The 22,917-nt window shown below is 38.5% G+C and overlaps 1 protein-coding gene across 2 annotated transcripts in view; it reads left to right on the top strand.

Moving 5' to 3' along the window:
* CNTNAP2 (contactin associated protein 2) overlaps positions 1-22,917 on the top strand; it is a 1,008,227-nt gene that overhangs the window by 835,405 nt on the left and 149,905 nt on the right. For both annotated transcript variants that reach the window (XM_057431243.1, XM_057431244.1), the window contains exon 15: positions 21,548-21,675. In XM_057431243.1, the coding sequence (XP_057287226.1) occupies positions 21,548-21,675 (128 nt within the window). The remainder of the gene's footprint in view (positions 1-21,547; positions 21,676-22,917) is intronic.

Genomic DNA, 22,917 nt, shown 5'->3' with positions numbered 1-22,917 from the left:
ACAGAGTAGGGAGAAGGCAGTAGCTAGAGCAACTACTACATTACAAAAAGTAAAGAAGTAAAACAGGAAAAGAAGTTTGCTGAGGGGAATTGTGGGAATGAAAAGTGAAGAAGAAGGGAGAGATTCAGTGCGGAGATTCAGATTTTGAAGTGCAAGGCACTCAGTTTAAAGGAGATTGGGGAGCCGCTGAAGAGTGGGTCAGGCAGAATCAAAGTGATGCACTGTGAGTAGAATATAGTTCACAATTTTTATTGTAGAAGTCAGAAATTGTGTTAGAAATGAAGAAAGGAAATGCAGTTTGATGAATGAGCTCATAGTGAAGGCAGGAGAATGCTGCCCTGGAGAAGTGGATTCTAACTTTGCCTCTGGAACCACATTCCTGTGTGATGCTTGCCAAGTTTCATAAGCCATTTCTTCACAGAGCAGTCATGAGTTTTATCTTAATTTTCTGGGTACCTAAGTGGAAACCCAGAGGTCCAGTTTGTGGAAACACCAAAAGTTCACAGCTGACCTGGAATAAGTGATCACTCTGTCTAAAACAGAACCTGATTCTCAAGAGAAGCCCGTGTTGTTGCTGCAATGTAAATATAAAGTAATCCTTTTTGTCATGATAAAGAAACAGAAACACATGTGGGAAGAGCTTCACCCAGAGCAATCCTGCCAAAATGAACCTTAGTCCCAAATTATCCATGATTTATGTCCAAAATCAAAGTTAATTTACAAGTGAATCAGATTATTTAAAAAAGATTACTTTTGCTTGCTAAGAAAGATCATTTATTAAAGATGATGTTGGTGACATTCAAAGTCAGATTGCGTCAGCTTTGAGAGAATGAGCTGTATTGAGGCTGCTGATATTATTAGCAAGAAATTCTCTGGGTTGCTGTTAAAGAAAACCTTTAAATGAGCAATTTTAGGTAAAATATAAGGCTTTCAAAAAAAACCAAACAAAAAACAACCCAAAACAAACCCCAAATCAAACACTGCCTTATTTGAATAAAAGTATTATTACCATTTCTGCAGTTCCTTAACAAAGGGCTGGCATTGTAGAGATAGACAAACTGTACCAGTTAAGTAGTAAATGTAGAGATCTGCAAAGAAATGTTGATTCTACTCTCGTTTGACCCTAAGGTCAGTTAAACACCCAGATTGGCCAAAGTTTCTGCACCACAAGCTCCTTCCTTTTTCTTACATAACAGCCGCAGTACGTGAGAAGACATTATGTGGTGCTTGGATTTACTTGGCATAAGATGCCCCAAAAGTTTCTTATGCCAGAAGTTTCTTATGCCAAAAGACGGCATCAGAAACTCTTTCCTTTAGCACTGCATTGTGAAGTTGCGCTTCAGGTTACAAAGTAGAGCATGGGCTTCACTGCTGACTGTTGATGTGACTTGTAATCTTTCAAGAACTATTTGGTAGCCCTAAGGATGATCAGAAGGGGTTAAGGTGAATTTTGAAGATTAACAGTGGTTTGGACACTTACAGGAAATGAGCAGTAAAAACAGAAGGAGGGAGCTTCATTTTGTTGTTTGTCCTCATTTGCCACTGTTTGGAAATCAACATTTCTTTCTCCAGAGCCTGCAAAAGTACTTTATTTGTGTGAGGTGTTTGCCAGAACACTGCAGGATACATCACCCCTTCACAACTCGTCTCCTACAATGGGGATTTCAGAAGAAAGTTTCAGGTCATGGGAAAAGACAGTGGAACGGGGCTCAGATTGACATGAGTTGTTTGAGTGACAAGAATATGTGTGGATGTTGAAATGCCAACCTGGGGATGTGACAATGACAGATAGGTCATTTGTAGCCAGATTTAAGAAGATATTAAAGGCTTCTGGAGCTATCAGTAGACTTCAAGGCTTAAGTATAGTGTGTACTAATTCCCATTGAAATCACTCATACTTCAGTTCCTGACTCCCTTAGCCGTGTTTGAAAATGTCTGTCCTGTAACTTTTTGCATTCTTAGTAACAGAGCTGCTGATGCAGAGAGAACTAGTTACATGACACTTGGCTTCTCCTGTCCTTCATTAGAAGCTGATAACAGTGTCACTGGATATTTTTTTTGCCATCCAGGCAGTGGCTGGAGTTTCCACTGAGGTGTTATGTGATAAGAATAGACGAGGTTATACACTCTCTGTGAAAAGCAAAAACAAAACTGGGAATTTACCCTTGGCTCTACTTGATTACATTTGGATTAAATTGACTTGCTATTTATAGCATTATGGAGAGAAATCTTAAAGAAGTAAAAGGGATTAAATGTGATGTGCCTGTGAAAGAACTTGGACTATAGAAGCTGCAGTGAGGAACATGCATGAATATAAGCATCCAATATAATTGAAGAATTTCCAACCAAACAGATTGACTGCATACAGAAATCAAGTATCTGTATGATGTTGCCATATGTTTAAGCAGTATCTGTCAAAACAGACATTTTTGCTAAAATAGGGGCCTGTATTTAACATGAAAACCTACTGGTTTGTATTACATGAAACCGGAAAAGAAGCAAAACCCAGATAATTATCTGGTAAGATTTGTGGTATCCTACTGTTTTGCCCAGCATCTGCAAAACACAATGAATCTCTGTGTCCTGGAAATTGAGGAAATCTTGTAGAATTAGGCTGCACCACTTTGAAAACTGTAGTTGAACGTTTTTGCAGAGCTTAAAGGCCATCTTTTGAAATGTAAGTCCTGGAAACCCAATTAGTAATTGTGGTTTCTGTTATAACTGTAGGCAGTAATTACATCTGTTCACTCTGTAAAAGCTGAACCATCAAAACGTCTTTTCTAGTTATGCTGAAAGAATGCACTAGTTTTGTGGGTGAAGGCTGTGAAGCTTACCAGCAACAACAACTCGCATTACTTCATGTGGTTGTTTCTCTTGTGCTCTTACAAATCCAGACAGCTCTTTGCAGGTTTTCAGGGTTACCTTTCAGAGTTCCTCTGTACATTGACATTAGCACCTAGCGTTAAGGTAATTCCAGTCAATCAAAATTTAGCACCATGACAGTAAGCAATGGCACAGAATAAAAATCTGCATGGAAAGGATCACTAAAGACAAAGTCAAGCATTCAAACCTTAGGAAACATAATACAGCCTGTACTACTTCTTTTCCAGTGATTGACAGATGTGGTCTGAAACTTTTAGCAGCAGGAAAGCAGATAGCCAGAAGCCAGGGAGATCATTCCTACTGGTTATAGTTTGGCCAGTAAAACTACTCTAGTAGAGAAAAGGGTCAAGTAACTGGGAATTAAATAGGCTGCTGCCTGCACTGCATTTCTCAGCTGTGCTCATCAGCTCTAACTGGTGTGCAATTTTTAAACAGAGTTTGCATGCCAAAATATGTAAGACCTTCCTGTTATGTGAATTCTGTCCTCTTTTTTATAACCTGGTCTGTATTTTCATTTATAGAAACTGTATATACCTTGTGTTTCTCCATTATACATCCCTATTTTCTGCTTCTCACACAAGAGAAGGCTGAATGTTTATGTTACTGATAACAGCAGTTTAAGAGTTTAGGAGATGGAAGTGATAAAGTGGAGAGATGAGCTCCATCCAGCACTTGGTCATGCTACAGATATGCTAAGCCTTTCAAATTCTCCTTTAATCATGCCTTAGAAGCACCGTAGGACTCCAGTCGCAGACCACGGTTCTATTAGGCTAGGTTGTCTACAAACACAAAAGGACTTTTATTTCCTCAGAGTCCATACCATCATTAAATACGTGCGTAAGATGCAGGTGAGTGATGCAAAATTTAATTTGAGGGCATGTGAAAGGCCTAGCATCTCTTGCACTGTAAGTGGTCAGGCTTACTGTGTTTATGTAGACTGAAGGACAATACCTGCAGCCCTACAGTTACCCCTAATGTTTGTGTTGTATTGGTAATGCATAGCCCACAGCTCTAGTCCAGGATCTGAGCAAACCCGGGATCACCTAGCTTGCTTTTTAGAGATGTTCCACGCAAGTACTGAGAACAGCCATGTGTATGTAGCTCATGGGACTTGATAGATTTGCAGCCCGAACTAATACAGGCTGAGAGCATTAAGAGTTTTGGGATTTAATGAATCATGAAACTTTCAAACATTACTCCTGTTTTCTGTCTTTTCTCTTCTGTATTATTCACCTTTGGGACTGGATTGCAGCCTTGTTTATAACGAGCTGATACGACTTGGTGTTTAGCTATTATCTCACTCATTAACATTAAATAAAGTGTTTCCTTTTATACTTGTGCTTTGGTCACTCACGTTAGTGATCAGACAGCTGGGGAAACGAGTCTTAGCTTTCTCCAAAACTGAAAACACAAGAAAAAGTGATATGACATGAAATAACTGTTCGGCAGGCTGCCTTATCTTCCTTAAAATGGCACCTTCTTACTTGGTGTTATATATCAGTCCTGCGTGCTTCTATTTTTGTAGTTACTGTGATTTTTCATCCCACAAGCAATGTGAAAACTAGCATAGCTAAGAATGGGAAAATGTATCTTCATGCATCATAAGCAGAGTCCTTTACCTTGCTGCATATGTAAAAACAATTGTGCTCTAGCAACCCACTAGGAATGAAGATGATTCCCATTTGACTTCACATTCATTCGTCATTCAGTGCTAACAAGAACGAATGAACCTAAAGGGACGAATGATGGCAAGATGTTAGTGGTTGGACTTGATGATCTAGGTCTTTTTCAACCTAGTTTATTCTGTGATTCTGTGTTACCTGTGTTTATTATTTGCTATATTAATCACTGTAAGGCAAAAAGTGTTCATTCAGCTGCCGACCTCATCTCTGAATGTTGGTGTTGAGGTTTTCCTGTGTTCCAGCTGACCTCAGTTCCAGCCAGTTCCATAGCTTTTTAAGCTACAGAATCACTCAACAGCAGCTCTAAAAAAAATTCTGTCAGAATTAGGTATCTATAACTATTACTCTCAGGGATATTCTTGCTGTTGTTAGAAGCACCATTCTAAGAAATTTGTGAGAGGCTGATGAATTATCAGGTGAAAATGCAGATACATGATTTTTTTTTCTACCATACAGATGATTTAAGATATAATTCCCAGCTTATTCATATTGTTTTTGGTATTAAACTTCATGATTAGGGTAAGTCACAAATCAGGCAACCAAGAACAAAAGTGTCTGCTTCGTCTTGCCTAGAAACATAGTCTGAATGAAAAGCTTATGGTCTCAACTTTAAAGTCAATGACCTTACTGTTGCAGCTTGTCAGGTAAGGGCAGAGTACACTGAGCACTGTGCTCTGCAGAACTTCCAGCTGCCAGTTATTTTCTCCTCCTCCTTTTATTTGTGTGCTAACTTAAAGAGTAATGACTCTGCCCTCAGTGCAGTCCTATGAAGATGAATTCACCCTAGTGCTGACCAGCCCGATGTATTTCACTCAATACCTGACACTGAAGAGAGTGCTTTGCCTTTCTTCTTAAATTGTTGGACTCCCCTGCCTTTTTTGTTTCTGAATCAGTGCAGTCCTGTGTAGAAGACCTCTAAAATCTGTGATAACCTATGTTATAAGGCAGATGAAGACTGCAGGGCGTGCTTGGCTGTTAGTACTATTAGCAGTCATATTGTAGCTGAAACAGTTGCAAGGGAGTCCATCAAGCTGAAGGTATTAAGCCTTCAGTGTAAACAAAAGGTTATGTGTTTTCATTGATTGTTCTTTGGTGTACCAGCATATATATATATATATATATATACATATTTGTGTGTGTATAGTTATATATGGATATGTATACCAGTATATATACCCACACACATATGCATATACATATAAATATATCAGTATGTGTAGCTATATATATGTACACATATAGATATGCGTATACATATGTATAGACACATACATATGGAACAGGATGTAATTGGAAGTAATTCCTGGAGACAAGAAGTAACTGGGGGGGGGGAGGAGGAGGGAAGAGGGAGGGACAGGGAAGAGGAAACCTAGTAGCCTTTAAGGTACACTTTTCCATCAGGTCCCAGACTTGATGGAGAGATTTTCTTCAGAGCCACTTATCAAATACCATGCCAGTTCATCACTCAGGTAGCTGCACAACGTCAGCATTTAGAGGAAGAATCATTTTTTTGTCCTTTTCTCATTTTGCCCAGCAGATTCTTAGCACTGAAAAAGATGTGATAAAAAGGACAAAAATGCTATATGCATAGTGCGTTATTTTCTTTTACAGAGGAAGGTTTCTAGCACAGCCTATGATAAACACTCAAAGCAATGCAGTAACCTCTCCTGAAGCCTGCAAATTAGGCAGTAAAGGCCACAGTTCTAACATCAAAATGAAAAGGAGAAACTACTTTTAGATTTTGTTCTGTAGTTAAACTTGTAGAAGAAGTTTAAATTCTATAAAGGGTTCTAACCTCGTGGGCCAGGTCAGGTTTTGTCTTAGTTACCATTCATGTCTCCTTCCTGTTTGGTTTTGTAGGTTTTTCTGTGTGCTGAATAATCAATGAATGCCCTGAGCTTTTCCAAATTCCCACATATCTGTAATTAATCATGGGTAGACATTTTGTCACGCTCTCAACACCCCCCACCCCATAATTCTCCAGCTATGTTTCTTTCCTCTGCCCTCTGTTCATGTGCAGAATACTATAGTGAAGAAAATTAGTAAATGTAGGAAGTGGAATCCCTGGAGAGCCCTCAAAGTTTATAAGAGCTGGCTGAGTATGCATTGGAGACTTTGTAAATCTGGTCCAAGGTAATTTGTTGCATTTTTAGCTCATGTTGTTTTCATCAGTGTTTAAATTGGCATAAAAATACTACATGGATTCTTAATGCTAAAAGTGTGTCTATACGAGCAAACTAGCTGATGGGATTCAGGTAGCTGTTTTGTCTCTTCATATTACACTGAAGAAATGTCTTACTGGGAATAAATAGTTCTATCTAAAACAATACCTCGGGATAGCTAATAATGCGTATTCCCTTACTTTATCACAGATACTCTGCTTTGCTTTTGCTCAAGTGGAAGTTGTTTGTAAAATTATGTTAAAGTATGCAGATTGAGGGAAACAAAATCTTTCTTGAGTTACGAGTTGGGGTTGTTGCTTAAATATGTTATACAATTAAATATATAATACAATTATACTGTCGCCTTTAGCGAAGTACCTGAGTGTATATATGTTTATTTATAGAAGTTGGTAAAGTAGAGCCAAATGAAAGGCAAGGAAAAGCAAATTTCCAAGCAAGCAGGCAAATCTAAAGGTAATAAAATCTGCTGACAGTGTTAGAAAATGTGATGAAGAAAAAAACCCAGCAAATATAAAAAACTATGATGCAGAAGTTGTCATTGAAAAAGTGTAAGTGAATTAGCAGGTTTTATTGCTATCAAACAGGAAAGTTTAAAATGCTATCACTAAACATGTAATCTCATGTCTAAAACCAGTTATTTGCTGGGTATGATATAGAATAACATGTAATGGTCAACAGTTTGACTGTTAACACATTTTGTAAAAGAGTATGAATTTAAGTATCCTATGTCAACTCTAAGGTACTTTTCATATTCCCGTATTTCCTGAAAGAAAACTATATCAGAAAGGTTTCATAAGATCTAGGAATCAAATCCAAACTCCTAATTCACACAGCACGCTTACATTTAATGCTCTTAAAACTGACATTATTTCCTGCAGCCATTTTCTTCAGTAAAACAGCCCAGAACAAGAAATGCTTGACATTAAAAGCAGAGAAACTGAGTTCCTTTAAGGACCATGAAAAAAGCCAACAAAATAGATAACATCAACTGATGCAGTCCTTTGAATCAAGATAACAGATAGATGATGGCAAAAATGAACAGATAGCTCAGAAATATCAGTTATTAGCTCTTCTTATTATCCCTTTATTAACTTTTAATACTATCCCTTTATTAATTTTTAATAATACCCCTTTATTAACATTTAAATTACATATATGTTGATTGTGAAGCAGAACAGACCTAAAGGATAAACAGGAAATAACGCCATCTTCTGTTCTGAAAGCTGGAGAAAAGCAAAACGATGTTTGGAATAAAGATAAGCCTTGACTTGCTTAACTCTGAGGTGACAACTGAGGAGACTGACCTGGGCAGCAAAAGCTGAAGTTGACTAAATACTTTAGCTAAAGAGAGATTAATTCAGAGGCTCTCTGAGGGTGGTTAGTTTTTGCTCTATACTCACATCTACATACACACACTCATCAGATCACAGAGTAATTGAGTCTGGAAGTGGCTTCCAGGGATCCTCTAGTCTGATTTACTGCTCAGGGCCAATGGAATGTCTGAGTTCTGAACACTCCAAGGAAGGACATCCCAAAATCTGTATTTTGAAATGATCTCTAATAATATAGACTATATGGATTCAATTAGACGAAAAACAGCTTTATCCAAATAACAGCATATTCAAAGCATTATGAGGTTAATTCCATTTCTCATCAGTGGCACTAGAAATGCATCATTAGCATACAGAACGCAATTCCCCATGATTGGAGAACATTATGGAGAGGCAGGCTCCAGGGCTGAAGATGTTAAGGGAGATTTTATCAGCACTGCTGCATGCTATTGCTTGTTTAGAAAAGGAATCACCAGTAAAACTGCAGAGAATGAAAACTGACAATTCATCATCATTTTGTGTTTCTTGGGGAACTGCATCTATGGGTTTTTTTAAATCTGTGATGTCATTTCCATCTCCTCCATCAATCTGGACACTATGTAACTTCGGTTGCTACAGCAGATACCTTTGTCACCTTTACACATAAATATCCTCAGTTTGTTCTTGCCTGAAATATCACAAACATCTGGTTTGACAGTAAGGCCCGTCATCTGCAGAAACTACAAATTATTACTTGGTAGGCACTGAGGTGGGGGCCAGCACGTATATTTATACTTACTAAGGATTTATAAGGATAGTAGAAGCACTGTCTACTATCATTCAGGATTCCCTGGAAAACAAGGTGGCTAACTATATTTCAAGGATTCTGAACACAAACCCATAAATAATGCATAATAGAACTTCCAGAATGCATACTGACTTGTATTTTAATAGCAACTCCCTAGAAGAGACCTGATCTCAAGGAAATACAAGTTTCATGGAGGTACTAAACCATTTAGTCTTCTATTTGTTAAACCTTTCTAACACGAAAGAGAAATGGGGAGAGGGAGTCAGTTGCAAGTCTTGTCACAGCGTAAATCAAATGATGAAAACTGGAGGCTGCTCCTGTGGACACAGTGGGAAAGTATTTGGAATTTGCATTACGTCTTTGTTTTCTTTCTGGGGGAGAAACTAAAGCAAAAACAAAAAAAATTATTTTTGTGATCTCAAGGGTATTTTTTGAAAAGAGTCAATTAGCCACTTCCTGCTTCCTCCTGTTGTTGATCTGGAATGAGCATTATCCCATCATTCAAGAAACATAAAACTTATTATTTCTGGTAACATTAATTTTGGGGGTATTTTTACATGTTTCTTTAATGACTACTGAAGGTTCAGCTAAGCAGTTATTCAGGTGTTCCAGAGTTCAGCAAATCAGTTGATCTTTTAAACATATCCCTACTTCACTTTCTTAACTTTCTTAAAGATCTTCTAGCAATCTGCTTCTGATTTTTATAGCACCTCATGATTCTGATACTTGAATTTCTGCTTCTAATGTATTAATGCTTGCAAATGACAACTTTGTATAAATCCTCAAAGGCTCAGTATAAATTCATAGAATTGTAGAACACCAGGTTGGAAGGGACCTCAAGGATCTTCTGATTCATCCTTCCTAGGTAGATGTCCCACCATGCTGTGCAGCCAAATCTTAAGTGTCCAGTGTTGGACAGAATGGTATAGCTAAGGTGAATGTGTGACAAAAGGGCCCCTGCTCACATGCTTGTCCTGAGTAGCACCACTTATTGCCACTACCCACAGCAGGGTGATGGAGCAGGCGGACTGTTGTTCTGATCCTACAGGATATTTCTTCTATTCTTATGCTTTTCAGAAGGCTTTTGGTAAGGCTTATTTGCTCAGCCATGCGTCTTGTCCATGGAGCCAGTCTTTGCAGGGTATTATGGGCACAAATAGTTGGGGTTTGCAGTAGCTTATTTGTCTCTCCGTTGTCTTTTATTTCCCATGTGCTAAAATGTATAGTATCATTTTCTCTAAAACTACATTGAGGTAAACATGAATGAGGAAGAAATATTTATGCTAGCACGCACGGGAGCTACTGTGAAGAAAATTACCTTCCTTCCCCCAGATAAAACCAGTACAGATGTGATCAGATCTTGCAGAAGACTGGGTGATAAGGCTGCCTGAAATAGCAGAGAACTGTCCTCAGTGACTTCAGCCTCTCCTGCATTGGATCTGCAGTCTTTGCTTGCAGGTAGAAGTGATAAGTCTTCTTGGTATGCCTACAACTATTAGGCAACTTTTATCTCATAGATTTGTTTTAAGGCAAGAAACATCTGCAGTAAACTACATTTAAGCCATCGGAAAATACATTGACATTTGGCAAATTAACATACTTGTTCCATTAAAATGCAGCACAACGTAGTCAAGGCTCTCAGTACACCAGCTGCAGATACTTTGGGCCTGTGGACCCAAAGTGCTACATTTTAATTTCTGTCTTCACCTAATGCTGATAAAAATGCTGCAGCCTGAAAGAGCAGAGAAGCACAACCCAGTTGCTTCAGGGTCACTTTCTGCATAGGATCTACCCAGGATTGCTTGGAGTCCTGAAAAACACCATTCTTACGGATGAGGGGGGGATCTTGGGACTTATTATTCGCTCCGTCATCAGCCTCCTTTGGCCATGACCATATTGGCACAGATTCTTAGAAACGCACGCCCCAGAGCCTTTTCAGTTGACACAATCAGGGCTGTAACAGCTCACTATGGAGCTAAAAGTGTTGGAGGGGTTCATCAAGTATTATGCTAGGAAAAGACAGGCTCAGCTCAGAGGGAATTGCCTTAGGAAATGAACGGTGAGTTCTGCTAGGTTTGCTTTGGTCTTTTGTTGTGGAGAAAGTGGTGATGTGTAATATAAAGAGAGCTGGGCTCAAAGGCTAACAAGAAGGATAATGGAAATCCATCAGAGCAATAAAGTGGAGCGATCTGGCTAATGAATAGGTCACTAATCCTGTATAAGTGTGGTCAACAAAATGCTAAGTACTTGATGTGCTACACTTTGCAGTCAGTACAGCAAAACAGATTTTTCTAAACAAGAGCATGTACATTTGGCCTAATATTTAGCAAGAAGTATAGCATGCCATAACTTCCCTGTAGCTCAAGTCCTAATCTTGGTCACTCAGTTGTCTCGTAGTGCTGTGAGAGAATCCCTACAGCCCCACGGAACACAGCTGCATCTGGAGGTGGCACAGTTGTACACTACGCAAGAATACAGTATTTCAAAACCTCACTAAGTACCTTGTTTAGTATCCTTTCTCACATCCTCTGTTAGTGTAATACATGTGCGGATATACACACACACAGACAAGAGGTGAGGGTATCATAAAATCATTTGAAAAGCCATAAAGAGATTAACCTATAGATAAAGTTGCATATCATTTCAGAACAAGGTCATCTGTCTCTTTAGAGAAAGCACTGAAAGGGAAACCTAATTGAAATCAATTCTGAGAGATGTATGTGCATGTTTACAAGCGAGGGAAGTGGCAAGTATCCATGTTTGGTTGTGCTTTATTGCAAAGTATTTCCATAATGAAAAAAGACATTTGTTAATTACTTCCATGCTGCAACATCGCTTTAAATGTGCTTGAATATCTTGGCGCATTCATTTTCAGATAATTATTTCTGATGAATGGTGGCACCCGTTTGTAGAGAGGTATTTAATTCTTTTTCTAACTAGAGAACTTTCATGATAATGGACCCCACTTTCCTTCCTCAGTAGATGTAGCAACATCATGCATTATGTTTATGGCGCAACTTGCAGATAATAGTTTGCAGTGTTTTGTGGGATTTTGGGGTTTGGGTTTTGGTTCTTGGGTTTTAGCAATGGCTGTTACAAATTTCTTCTTCCATTTGGCTTTGCCATGGCTTGGTATTAAAATTGCTGTTTCTTCCCCATCTCCTTACCAGTTCCACAATAAATTAAGAGGTCTCAAGCTTTCAAAGGTCAAACAAAACAAATGATGATGACATCAAAAAAGCACAAACCTGATGGCTTCACTGTATTGAGAGATGTTTTTAAGCAGTTAGGGAAAAGCAAAGTTTGTTTCAGACCACTTTGACTAATAATTTTACAGTTAGAAACAATTTTTCTATTTATCAGGTAAGCAGAAAGAAAAATAATGTAGGATCACTGATTCCAACTCTGGCTAGCAGTAGGTTAATAAATCCTCTTACTGAGCAAGCATCTACATATGTACAAACTGTATGTTACACAATAAAGACTAAATAACTCTGGTGATCTACTGGGAGAAATGCCCCTTAGAGAGAGGCATCACTGTTGTGGGTTTGCCTTCTTCCACACACCCACGGAAGTAAAATGGGAAGCAATCTTCTGGGGCTGAGACTGGAGACAAAGTTAAAGTACAATGCGGTAGTTACCTCTAAGGACTGACAGAAACCTGAGGTCTTCTGAGAAGAGACAGTCATGTCTCGTTCCATAAATACACAATATTTCAAGAATGAGAACTGATCATAGATAGAGGAAGTAAGATGTGGTCATGGTTAACGTTTGAGTTCAGTCAGTACCAAAAACCTATTGAAAAAGAGACTCAAATACCTAAGTTTTCTTAAAAATCAGTACAGACTTTTTTGGGGCCTTTACAGAAAGGAAATAAATAGCTCGATAGTAATTTCTCTAGGAATCCTACTTTTAATAGTATATGACATTACTTGTTTTTCCATCTTTTGTCTTTTTATTAGCTTCATAGTTTATTATTTAGTAAAAGGATGCTAGTATGCTTATTTTCTATGTGATGGCTAGCAAGGAACATAATTTTTCTGTGTCTTCCAAAATATCACGTAGATACAGAAGTAGGATAAGTGTAATTTTTTACACAGAGCAGAATCCAGCACTGCTGAATACAACATTTTTCATGTCAGACAGCTTTATGCTTACTAATAACCTCTATTTTACAGAAGCCCAAATGTAAGGCTAAAAGAGCTCAGATATCATCTGTATTAAGCATAAACAAGCCCAAATGAAAGAGGAGTTTGGCATGAAAAGACAAAGGGAAGGATAACCATGAAAAATGCTTACCAGGAGATGTAAATTTGGGAGGCAGAATCGACTTACTTAGAGAATCATTGAATCCTAGAATCGTTCAGGCTGGAAAAACCCTGTAAGATCATGAAGTCCAACCCTTAACCTAGCACTGCCAAATCCACCAGTAAACCATGGCTCTAAGCACCATATCTGCATGTCTTTTAAACTCCTCCAGGGATGATGACTCAACCACTTCCCTGGGCAGCCTGTTCCAGTGCCTGACAATTCTTGTGGTAAAGAATTTTTTCCTAATATCCAGTTCAGGCCTCTCCCAGTGCAACTTGAGGTCATTTCCTCTTTCCTGTTGCCTGTTAGTTGGGAGAAGAGACCAACAACCCACCTTGCATCTTCCTTTAAGGCATTTGTAGAAAGCCATAAGGTCTCCTCAGAACCTCCTTTTCTCCAGACTGTACCCCCCCGCCCCAGGTACCTCAGACATTCCTCATCACACTTGTGCTCCAGGCCCTTCACCAGCTCCATTGCCCTTCTCTGGACATACTTATCATACGTATGATTTTGTAAGGTTTCCTAATCAAGTAATGTTCCAAGGAGTGTTCAACCTAGATTTTTTTCCCAAAGTATTTGGTGTCATAGCTATACAAGCAACTGAAAAGGTAAGCTAAATCACAGCACGCTTATGTTTCCAATGGTGCTTTTGTGTGAAGTGTAGATTGCTTTCAGTAGATGTGATGTAAGGATGAACAATACAGGAAGTACCAGTGGAAGGGTAGGAGCAATGGTAGCTGTTTGTATAGTTGGGTTTCACTGAGATTTTCTAGGTGCAGGAAGTCCCGTACTTCATTAAGTTTTCTGGACCAAATTCAACACTAAGTTATGCACTTTAGTACCCTATTGAACTCAACAGGCATATAGGGGCTGAAGTCAGCATTAACTATAGCCATCTGTTATTTTGTCATGCCATACTCAGTTATTTTTATTTAGCTCTTTCAGTCATATGAAATAAAACTGTCAAAGTTGTCAAGAACTCCAAGAAATGAAGTCTCTGAGCTGCTGCTCTGAGATTTTTAATATTTCTTCCAATACAGATCTTTGTGCCTTAAAAATCCTGCCAGAAGCACATTTGCTCTGCTAGTTTGGTAGGCCAAGGTCCAAAGGCTTGTGGATAGTTAGAATGGACTATTTATTAGTTAGATAGTCTAATAATAAATGAACTATCTATCTATAGATATAGATCTACATATAGATATCTATGTATATTTATATCTTCACAATTAGACTAGAATTCATCACTTATCTGCAGAGATCTTGGAATAGGATATTCAGTAGTGTAGATACGAAAAACACACATTCCATTAGGTAACTACTTCTAAGTGTGCACACAGAAAATGTTACCATTGCTATAGTGCATTCAGATGTACAAAAAAATGGAATGAAAAATGCTTGGGGCTTTAAGTCAGAGAATTTTGGAAGCAGCTGGCAGTATTCAGTACAGTCCTTCTGGATTTTCTTCCCTTGGAGCTGAAGCAGCCTGTGATTTCATGGGAATTTCCAGTACGTGTGAATGGATCATGGAAGGAATACAGATTTCTCTTTGTCAGGGTGATAATGGAGAAAGGTGTTTAACTTTTGGGGGCATGTTGCGTAGCTGAATGGATCATTTAGTTTATTGTCCTTTGTTTGATTACACCTGTTGAGAACAGGGTTTTCTCATGTTTCTGTCAGAAAGCATTTTAAACTTTCTAAGGTTGACTTGAAAATTTTTAGGCATTGCAAATTGCAGGTTATTTTCAAGTTTCCTTTATTAACTGTTATTTTTCAAAATAGCTTTTGAATTTTGGCATATTTTGAGATCAAAGAATCGTAGTGGTTTGAAAATGCCAAATGAAATTTTTAACTAACTTTTTAAAGAGGTTTCTTTGAGTTATTTGCCCTTTCCAGTGCCAGTTTTTCTTGGCAGATTCCCATAGCATCCCATTTCAGATGTAAGTCCACAGGAGAACTTTCTTGTCTACTTCAGCTGAATCCCAAGTAATCTTATCTCCATAATCACCCAAAGAGGAAAGAACATCTCAATGCAAGATTCAGCATTACCCCCAAAGGAAATGCCACGTATATTTCCTGTCCTACTTAAAAAAAATCTGAAGCTGAGACAGAGAATTGTTGACAGAGGCAAAGGTGCTGGAGATCAGTTACAGCATAGTAGGTTTTCTGTTCTTTAAATGTCTTGTTATAGAAATAACAAAAATCAACAGTCAAGTCAGAGGAGCTGCTGGACCCAAAAAAAATATCAGCCCTGGAAAGGAATACTAAAGAAATGAAGTTTGTAAGTGGAACTGCTCTGCTTGAAGGAGAAACCTTCAGTCTCCACTGTTCTGTTGGAAGGAGAATATAAGCAGATACTCAGAAGAGGCAGATTTTCCCCTGAAATTGATCTGTATAGTTCAAAAGAAAGCAGAACACAGTTTGCTATCTCTGTTATTCACCTTTTGCTGTGGTGGTTTAGTTTTTCACAGACTAAGTCAAGAAGTCGTTTCAGGTAAGAGCCCTCTAGGAGCAGCCTAAACTATCTCGGTCTCCATCCTGAGGGATTATTTAAATGGGATGCATTTCTCACCCATTTCTCAATGTATCTCTATCACACATGGCATCAGGAAGTGCTGTGATAGCAGTGGTGTATCTTCTGGACTTCAAGGTTCTTTCTGAGTTGCCAGAAGTTTCGGTGTCTCATCTCTTGCCAAGCAGGGAAAAGGGAAGAAATGGAGCAGGTTCCTGTCAACTTCTTAGCTCAGAAACTTTTACCAAACTGCTCGCATAAATTCCATGGTGATACGGTTTCAACATCATATTAAATTATTCAGCTAAATCCCACATGCCTGGTCATCCTGAAAAGTGCTTCTTAGACAGTCTGCCTTTGGAAGATTCGTGGTATTTTAAGTATTTTGGAAAAAAAAAAAAATCAAGGCTTTATTAACTTCCTTTAAAAGCAGGTATTTTATTAGCAAGTTTTTGATTTGTATACTGTATACCTTGCAAAGTATTAATTTTCTAATCACTATTAAAGCATATAATCCTCATAAGGATATTTATGATGATTCAAATTAACCTGCATTTCCTTAAGAGGGTTGGTGTTATAGGATTATAAGATTTGACAGGTGTCCGAAGGAGCAAACTTTTTTCCTCATTTAATTCCAAAGTTTTTTCATCTTAAAGGTCAGGGGATGGATGGAGTGTGTGAAGTGAAAAAGGAGATCTAAGTCTCAATCCCAGGAAAAATGTGTGAATTAAACGTGTCTTTGCATGGCTAATATAAGATGATTTCTTCTCCAAAGAAGGTTTGAAGTTCCTTAAATTAACCTGACTAAATACACATTACAGTGTTTCTTTTGTATAGTTCATTGTCATTGAGGGTATCTGAAATTTGTTCATTATTCTTCTTGTGGGACTAGTTACGAATATTATGCTTGTATAGTAAATTAGTCTAAAATAATTCAATCAATCTCGTATAATTTCTAAGCAAGGATTACTTATGCTTGCTACACCATCAGCCTCATGGGTTTGACGGAATTAGTCTTTACTAATCGAAGGCAAAGGATGGACATGTTTATGTTAGTAATTTGGGTGCTGGGATCACTCAGTCTTTCATTGTATCATTTAGATGGAGGTGAGAAGGTGAGCTCTTCTTGAGAGCTCTCAAAAACAAACATCCAGACTGCTTCCCTGTTTTACTTCACCATTTTCCACTGAAACGAACTTCTTACAAACCCTTTTTGCACCACAAGGCTAGCAGTTGTATGTGCATATAGGTTGTGATTACCCAAGCGAAATACCGGTTACGTCGTAGTGAAGTGCATGTTGCTGAAGGTTGGCACTCTTTCCTGTTTGTGTGCCAGATAAGCAGCTCAACTGCCTTAAGATCAGTCTTAATTTTAAGAGTTCAAACTTCTTTTGCTGTTAGGAATATGAGAACAATATACTTTGTAGGACTTCAGCCTGTCTAATGCCAGTGTGGGGAAAAAAAGTTGAATTATGACTCTCTGACTGTTTATACTATCCCATAAAGTAACGAGACTTTTTTCATAATACCCCTTAGCAGCCACAGTAAGGGAGAGTCATTAGCTCCAGTTTAATTTAAGGGTGGTATCTAAGGTGGGAAAGGGACCTATAAAGAATCCCAGACAACAGCAAATTCGAGTAGAAAAAAGTTTTCATCTTGGATTATATTGTTGGCAGTTTATAATTCCTTAGAAGCACAGAGCTGTGGGAACAGGGTGAATCTAAAAGTATGACTTTTGTGCTGCATGGTATGTACATCACAGAAAGTTAACTAACTTTCATCAAATCCTTTCAAAAGTTAGCTAGTTCTGCTTTAATCCTAGCTTTTGTTTGCCCTTGTTTTAATCCTGTTAATTAGAACTTGCATATTTCCAAGAAACTCACTTCCAGATTGTTAAGGCTGCTGCCAAAATGGCATTGTTCATTAAATTCTCTGTATTACCAGCTCTTCTTAGCAGTTCAAATATAAATAAAATCCTTGCCAGATATTTCTGGAAGAGAGAAAATGCTAATGCTCGGTACACCAATCCCCTACACAATGTTTTTTACAGTCACATGCAGATACTAGCTGGACAAAACTGCTTTATACCTCTCTCAGATAGATCATGGAAATTCGGGGATTACAGTAAAGGTGCTTGCATACTAAAAATCTGAGTCTTCAGAGGGGTGGTCAGTTGAATACCTTTGAAATGGGAACATGTGGGAGTTTTTTATTCGTCAGACCATAGCTAACCATAGAATGGTTTGGGTTGGAAAGGACCTTAAGATCATCCGGTTCCAACCCCCTGCCATGGGTAGGGACACCTCACACTAAACCATGTCAGCCAAGGCTCTTCCAACCTGGCCTTGAACCCTGCCACGGATGGCGCATTCACCACTTCTCTGGGCACCCTGTGCCAGGGCCTTACCACCCTCACAGGGAAGAACTTCTTCCTTATATCTAACTGGAACTTCCCCTATTGAAGTTGAAACCCATCACCTGTCCTATCGCTACAGTCTCTGATGCTAAATAATACATGTTTAACACTGCAGTTTCAATCCAGTAGGTTTTTTATTTGTATTCTCAAAACAATTCCTGTTCCTCAGCTCATATAAGCATATCTTTTAAAATCAACTCTATTCCTACCTGTGGTACATTATTTATTTGTTTCCCTATAGGACTGGACTGATAATTAAGGGATGTCTAAAGAAATTGGAGAAAATAAATCAATCCAGTAACAGAAGTCTGGTTGTATTAAATCATCATATAAGCAAATTAATAGCAATACAGAATCTTATCATTACTTTGAATATCTCATTTGCTGATATATGCATACCACAGAATGCTTATAAAGAGTAAGTAGATGATCATAATCAAAACAATGATAAATCTTACACTAATATCTGCTGCTTTCGTTCAAAGGGAGCCTGAAGCACTTTGCAGACTGTTATATGTAGGCAAAGAAATTAGAAATAGATTTCATCAATATCTCCTGGTAATAATTACAGGATTTGATCAGATTCATTCATCTCCCATTTGGTTATTAATAGGAATATGACACACTCTGAATTCAATCTTTATTCTCTTAAGGGGATTTTCTTTGGTGAGGGAAAACTTCAGAGGTTTTCTCCATCCTCTTAATGTGCAAAGTCTTTAAATACCGGCAGGAACATTATCACTTGCAGGAATTGAGTGCTCCAGCTGTGATTATTTCTAAGTGTGTAGTACAAAGTCAAGCATTATATTCAGTCTTTGGTTTATAACTTTTTTGACTTTGTCAGCACCTATTGCTATGTCCAGAGGAACTACAAGTACCATAGAAAAGCATCACAAAGCCACACAGTGTCTTAAGTGTATATGTCTTTTTGGTGCACGTGTTGACCAAAAGCTATCTTTTTTGTTAAGACCAAACAAACTATGCAGGATCTGCTGAAGAAAAGACAACTCCCTTTCCCTAACTCTTTGTCCAGTACTCCAAGCCCTCAAGAGCTTCTGTGCAGTTGAGAATGATGATGAGACAAGTAAGCAATTATCAGAAAATAAGGCTATTTCTGAACAGAACTCTTAACATTTAGTTTTATTGTCATGGCAACAGCCTTAAAGTGACCGTATCACTAAACACATAAGTCAGATACTAAAATTAGTAGAAACATGGTCAGTAAAGAGGAAGAAAAGTGTTACTGTTCCTTTTTATTTCCTTCAAAGGAGGTGAAAGCTATTGGTGACAGGAAAAGGGCAGCCCTTTGACATCCTTATTTGGAGCTGAAATATTAGCCCTTTTTGTGAGAGAGGAAGGGAAGAAGAGAAATGCCAATAGTTTTCTTTTTAATGGTCTTTGAAGAATTCTTTCTTTTCAACAGGCACGTCCATCTTTAAAGCATTCTTTGAAAGAGTAACGATCGACAAAGAAAGCTAGTCTCAGAGGGAAATCTCAGAAAGAGTAAAGAGATGACCTACGTTTATCCTCTATTAGGATGGAGTGGGTCCCATGAATACAGGTCTTTAGCAGCAATGGAAGATTAGGTCTATATACATGGCTTTGTATTCACTCTTTCCTTCCTTAAAGGGAAAGTCCTTTAATCTTCCTTTTCGTGTATCACCTGTCTCCAAATTGATGAATACAGTACCTTTGTAAAGGGCTTTGCAATCTGTGGATGAAAAGCAGTACGCTACAGCCTAGCACAATCTGCAGAAGCAGCCTGTGAGGGTTACTCCTCTCCATTTGTCTTCCTTCCTAGCGGTCCCCTGGTGCAGCCTCACCAATCCAGCACCTGGTATAGCTGTGTCCAACCAGAGAGGGTTAATGATCTCAGCAGTACAAAGGGCCCATGGAGAGAGGCAAGTGCTCTGAAGGGGAAGAACATGCAGATTCAGGAAAACAGTCATCTCCTATTTGAAAAACTCTAGTAATTAAATCTCTAATGACTCTCTTCATCACAGAGAGCAGACAAGCGTTCCAGTGATCTGTGATGGTTGTTTTCTTAATTACTTTAGTTGTGCTGCTTTTACAAATAATGTTTTGCCAACAACCTCTTCAGAAGGACCCACTAAGGATGATGACTGGGGACACTACTGGAAAATACTACTGTGCTACTGGAAAACTCCAAGCATTATTATACATTATGCAGATCCCTGCTGTGCTTCCCAGTTAGTTATTAGCAATATGAGTCAGGTCATGGAACCATCCAAACTAGAGATGAAAAAGACTTTCAGTTTCCTGAAATCCGTACGAGTTCCCAGTTACAGTCATATTGTGCTCTTCAGTAACTTTTCCAGATCCTAAATTCATTCCTCATCCTATGATATTTTTGAACAAAGAAATTAATTTTTGGATCAAGAAGTTGCTTACTTTAGATACTTGACTGCATGCCAAGATACAGCTAAAAAGAAAGAGGAAAAAAAGTTGGTTTAATTTTGCTTCCTCTTTCTTTTGTGTCAAAAAGCATATTCCTAACACTGTATGTAGTGCGTTTTTTCCTGTGTGGATATTTGTGGCCTTCTATGTGTTTATGTGCAAAAAAGAGCCAAGCAAACAGTAAGAAAACAAAAAATAAACAAAAATGCACCTGAGATATAAAGTATCTGATATATTTTGGTTTATTTTATTTGCTATTTGGAAGAAAGAGCACTCAACATGCCAGCTGCATTCAGCTTCTGAAATGATAAAGGATACGTGTTGTAACTGTGCTTAGTGATTTGACCTAGGCATGAAAAAGGCACCAGGTTACTGCGTTTCACTGCAGGTGAAATGAGGAGCTTTTAGACATGACTATAATTTGAATTTTAGTGATCTTGCTAACCAAAGTGGGGTTTTAACTCTATACTCATGGTTAGATTCACAAGTTTAGAGCTTTTGGACTTAGTCATTTAGTATTAGAAATGACAGGACTATGACAAGCCTTCCAGGTAATCAGGTTTTTATTTCCCTCCTTTAATACTAAAAATGTTAAATATAAAAGAAGCACTTGGTATGCAGAGGTAAAATAACTGGCAGCAATTAGAGCAATAAAGAGACACTTCTGGGAAGCATTAGGGTATCTTTCCCTCTCAGAAGACATCATCAGGAAGATCAACAGCAAGTTGTTAGCTACTAGCATGGATCTGGTCAGTTGGGAAAGCAGAGAGACCCACACAAGCCCAGCTGAGTCCAGGACTGGCCATGCTAATCGGCCTGGGTTCCTGGGTGACAGTAGCTGCTATCCATTTGTTTCCCAGTAAACAGACAGCATTATTGCTCGAACTGATGTTTGAGGCGGGTAACACTGTACTGGTGTAACAGCTGCATACCTGCTCTCTTGGTGCAGTTCATTGAGCAGTAATAATGTTCAAGGAAATTATTTTCATCTATTTCACAGTTGCTTCCTTTTTTCTCTGTCATTCAGGAGAAAAGACACCGGGATGTTGTCATACAAAGAGCACCTACCAGTGAGTCAGATAGTGGTTGGAGACATTGACCGGCCTGGGTCTGAAGCCAAGGTATCTGTGGGTCCCGTGCGTTGTCAAGGAGATCGTAAGTTGACTGATTTTCATTCATTTACTCCTGCATAGAAAGCAAACTGAATTGTAAATTGGTGACATTTTAGACACCCCATGCAAATTCAGAGAAGTGTGTCCCTGAAGAGACTTTATTCTGTGAGAACATATGTGATTTGAGAAATTTTGTCTATGAAGGTGCACATAAAGTGGTTCATCTTTGCATTTGAAATACCAATATTTGTCTTTATTTTATAGTAAAGGTGGCAGCTTCTAGTATTCAACTAAGTTTCTGGAGCTATAAGCAGTAATACATGTTGTCTAAGAATATTCCTCAACGTCTGCACTTCTGCTGACTGCTGTTGTCAGCGTCATTATCACTGATATGTCTATCACTGTAAATTGTGTTTATGGGATACAAATAGTAGCATGGTGGCAAACCTTATTGCTGTAAACTCTGTTTAAAGGTGTATAAAATTTGACAGGATTGTTATCAAGTGTTAATCATATCTGGGCTAGATGTTTCCATGTGAAACACTGAGAGTTTTCTGTGGTAACCTCTGATGTCCAGGCTGAGCACTGGTAGGAGGTGCATGTCCTCCAGTTTGATCAGCAAGTGGTAGAGTAAATCAGTATAATGGATAAATTTCCACTTCTCTCACACGCACACACAAGTTGGGTTGCAATGAGGAGGATTGTATGCCTCCTTCAATCTCTGTGATATTTCAGAAGGTGAAATTCACCACCGAAGGGAGAGCAACTGCTTAAGGCCCTTTTAAAATCACACTTGAAAATTTAAACTGTATGCAGTTGGCGCACAAGTTATATTTGTCCTCTGTATTTGAAGGACATTCTGTTACAAGAGCTGCAGTAAGGAAAGGTTGCCTGATTTAATTTACAATAACTGGTGTTTTCATGGTCTGTAAAGAATACAAAATCCATCCTCAGATGCTGGTAAAAGAGTACTGTAAGTCAGTCTATGAGATTGCAGTGATGGGTGGGCATCGAACATTCAGGTTGAACAACCTGGTTGTAAGCAGCGTCTAACATGGTATGGCAGGGATGAGTATGGTTTGTCCTTCCTCCTGTGCTGCTTTGCAGCTACATGCTTCCCACCTGCGTGTTTCTAAGTACTTTACAAAGAAGGTCAGTAGAGTTATTCCTTCCTTAAGCTAAAGCAATTAATCCCAACTGAGAGGAAATCACACACTCAGAGTCATCCAGCAGGATGAGTGCGAAAGTTGTTTGGGTCCCAGTCTGGTGCCTCAAAACCCTAGGC

This window comes from Pezoporus wallicus, unplaced genomic scaffold (assembly GCF_028554395.1).
Source record: "Pezoporus wallicus isolate ANWC-B61680 ecotype Strahan unplaced genomic scaffold, APGP_CSIRO_Pwel_v1 scaffold_11491, whole genome shotgun sequence".
Taxonomy (NCBI): domain Eukaryota; kingdom Metazoa; phylum Chordata; class Aves; order Psittaciformes; family Psittacidae; genus Pezoporus; species Pezoporus wallicus.
This window is presented reverse-complemented; position numbering and strand designations above follow the sequence as displayed.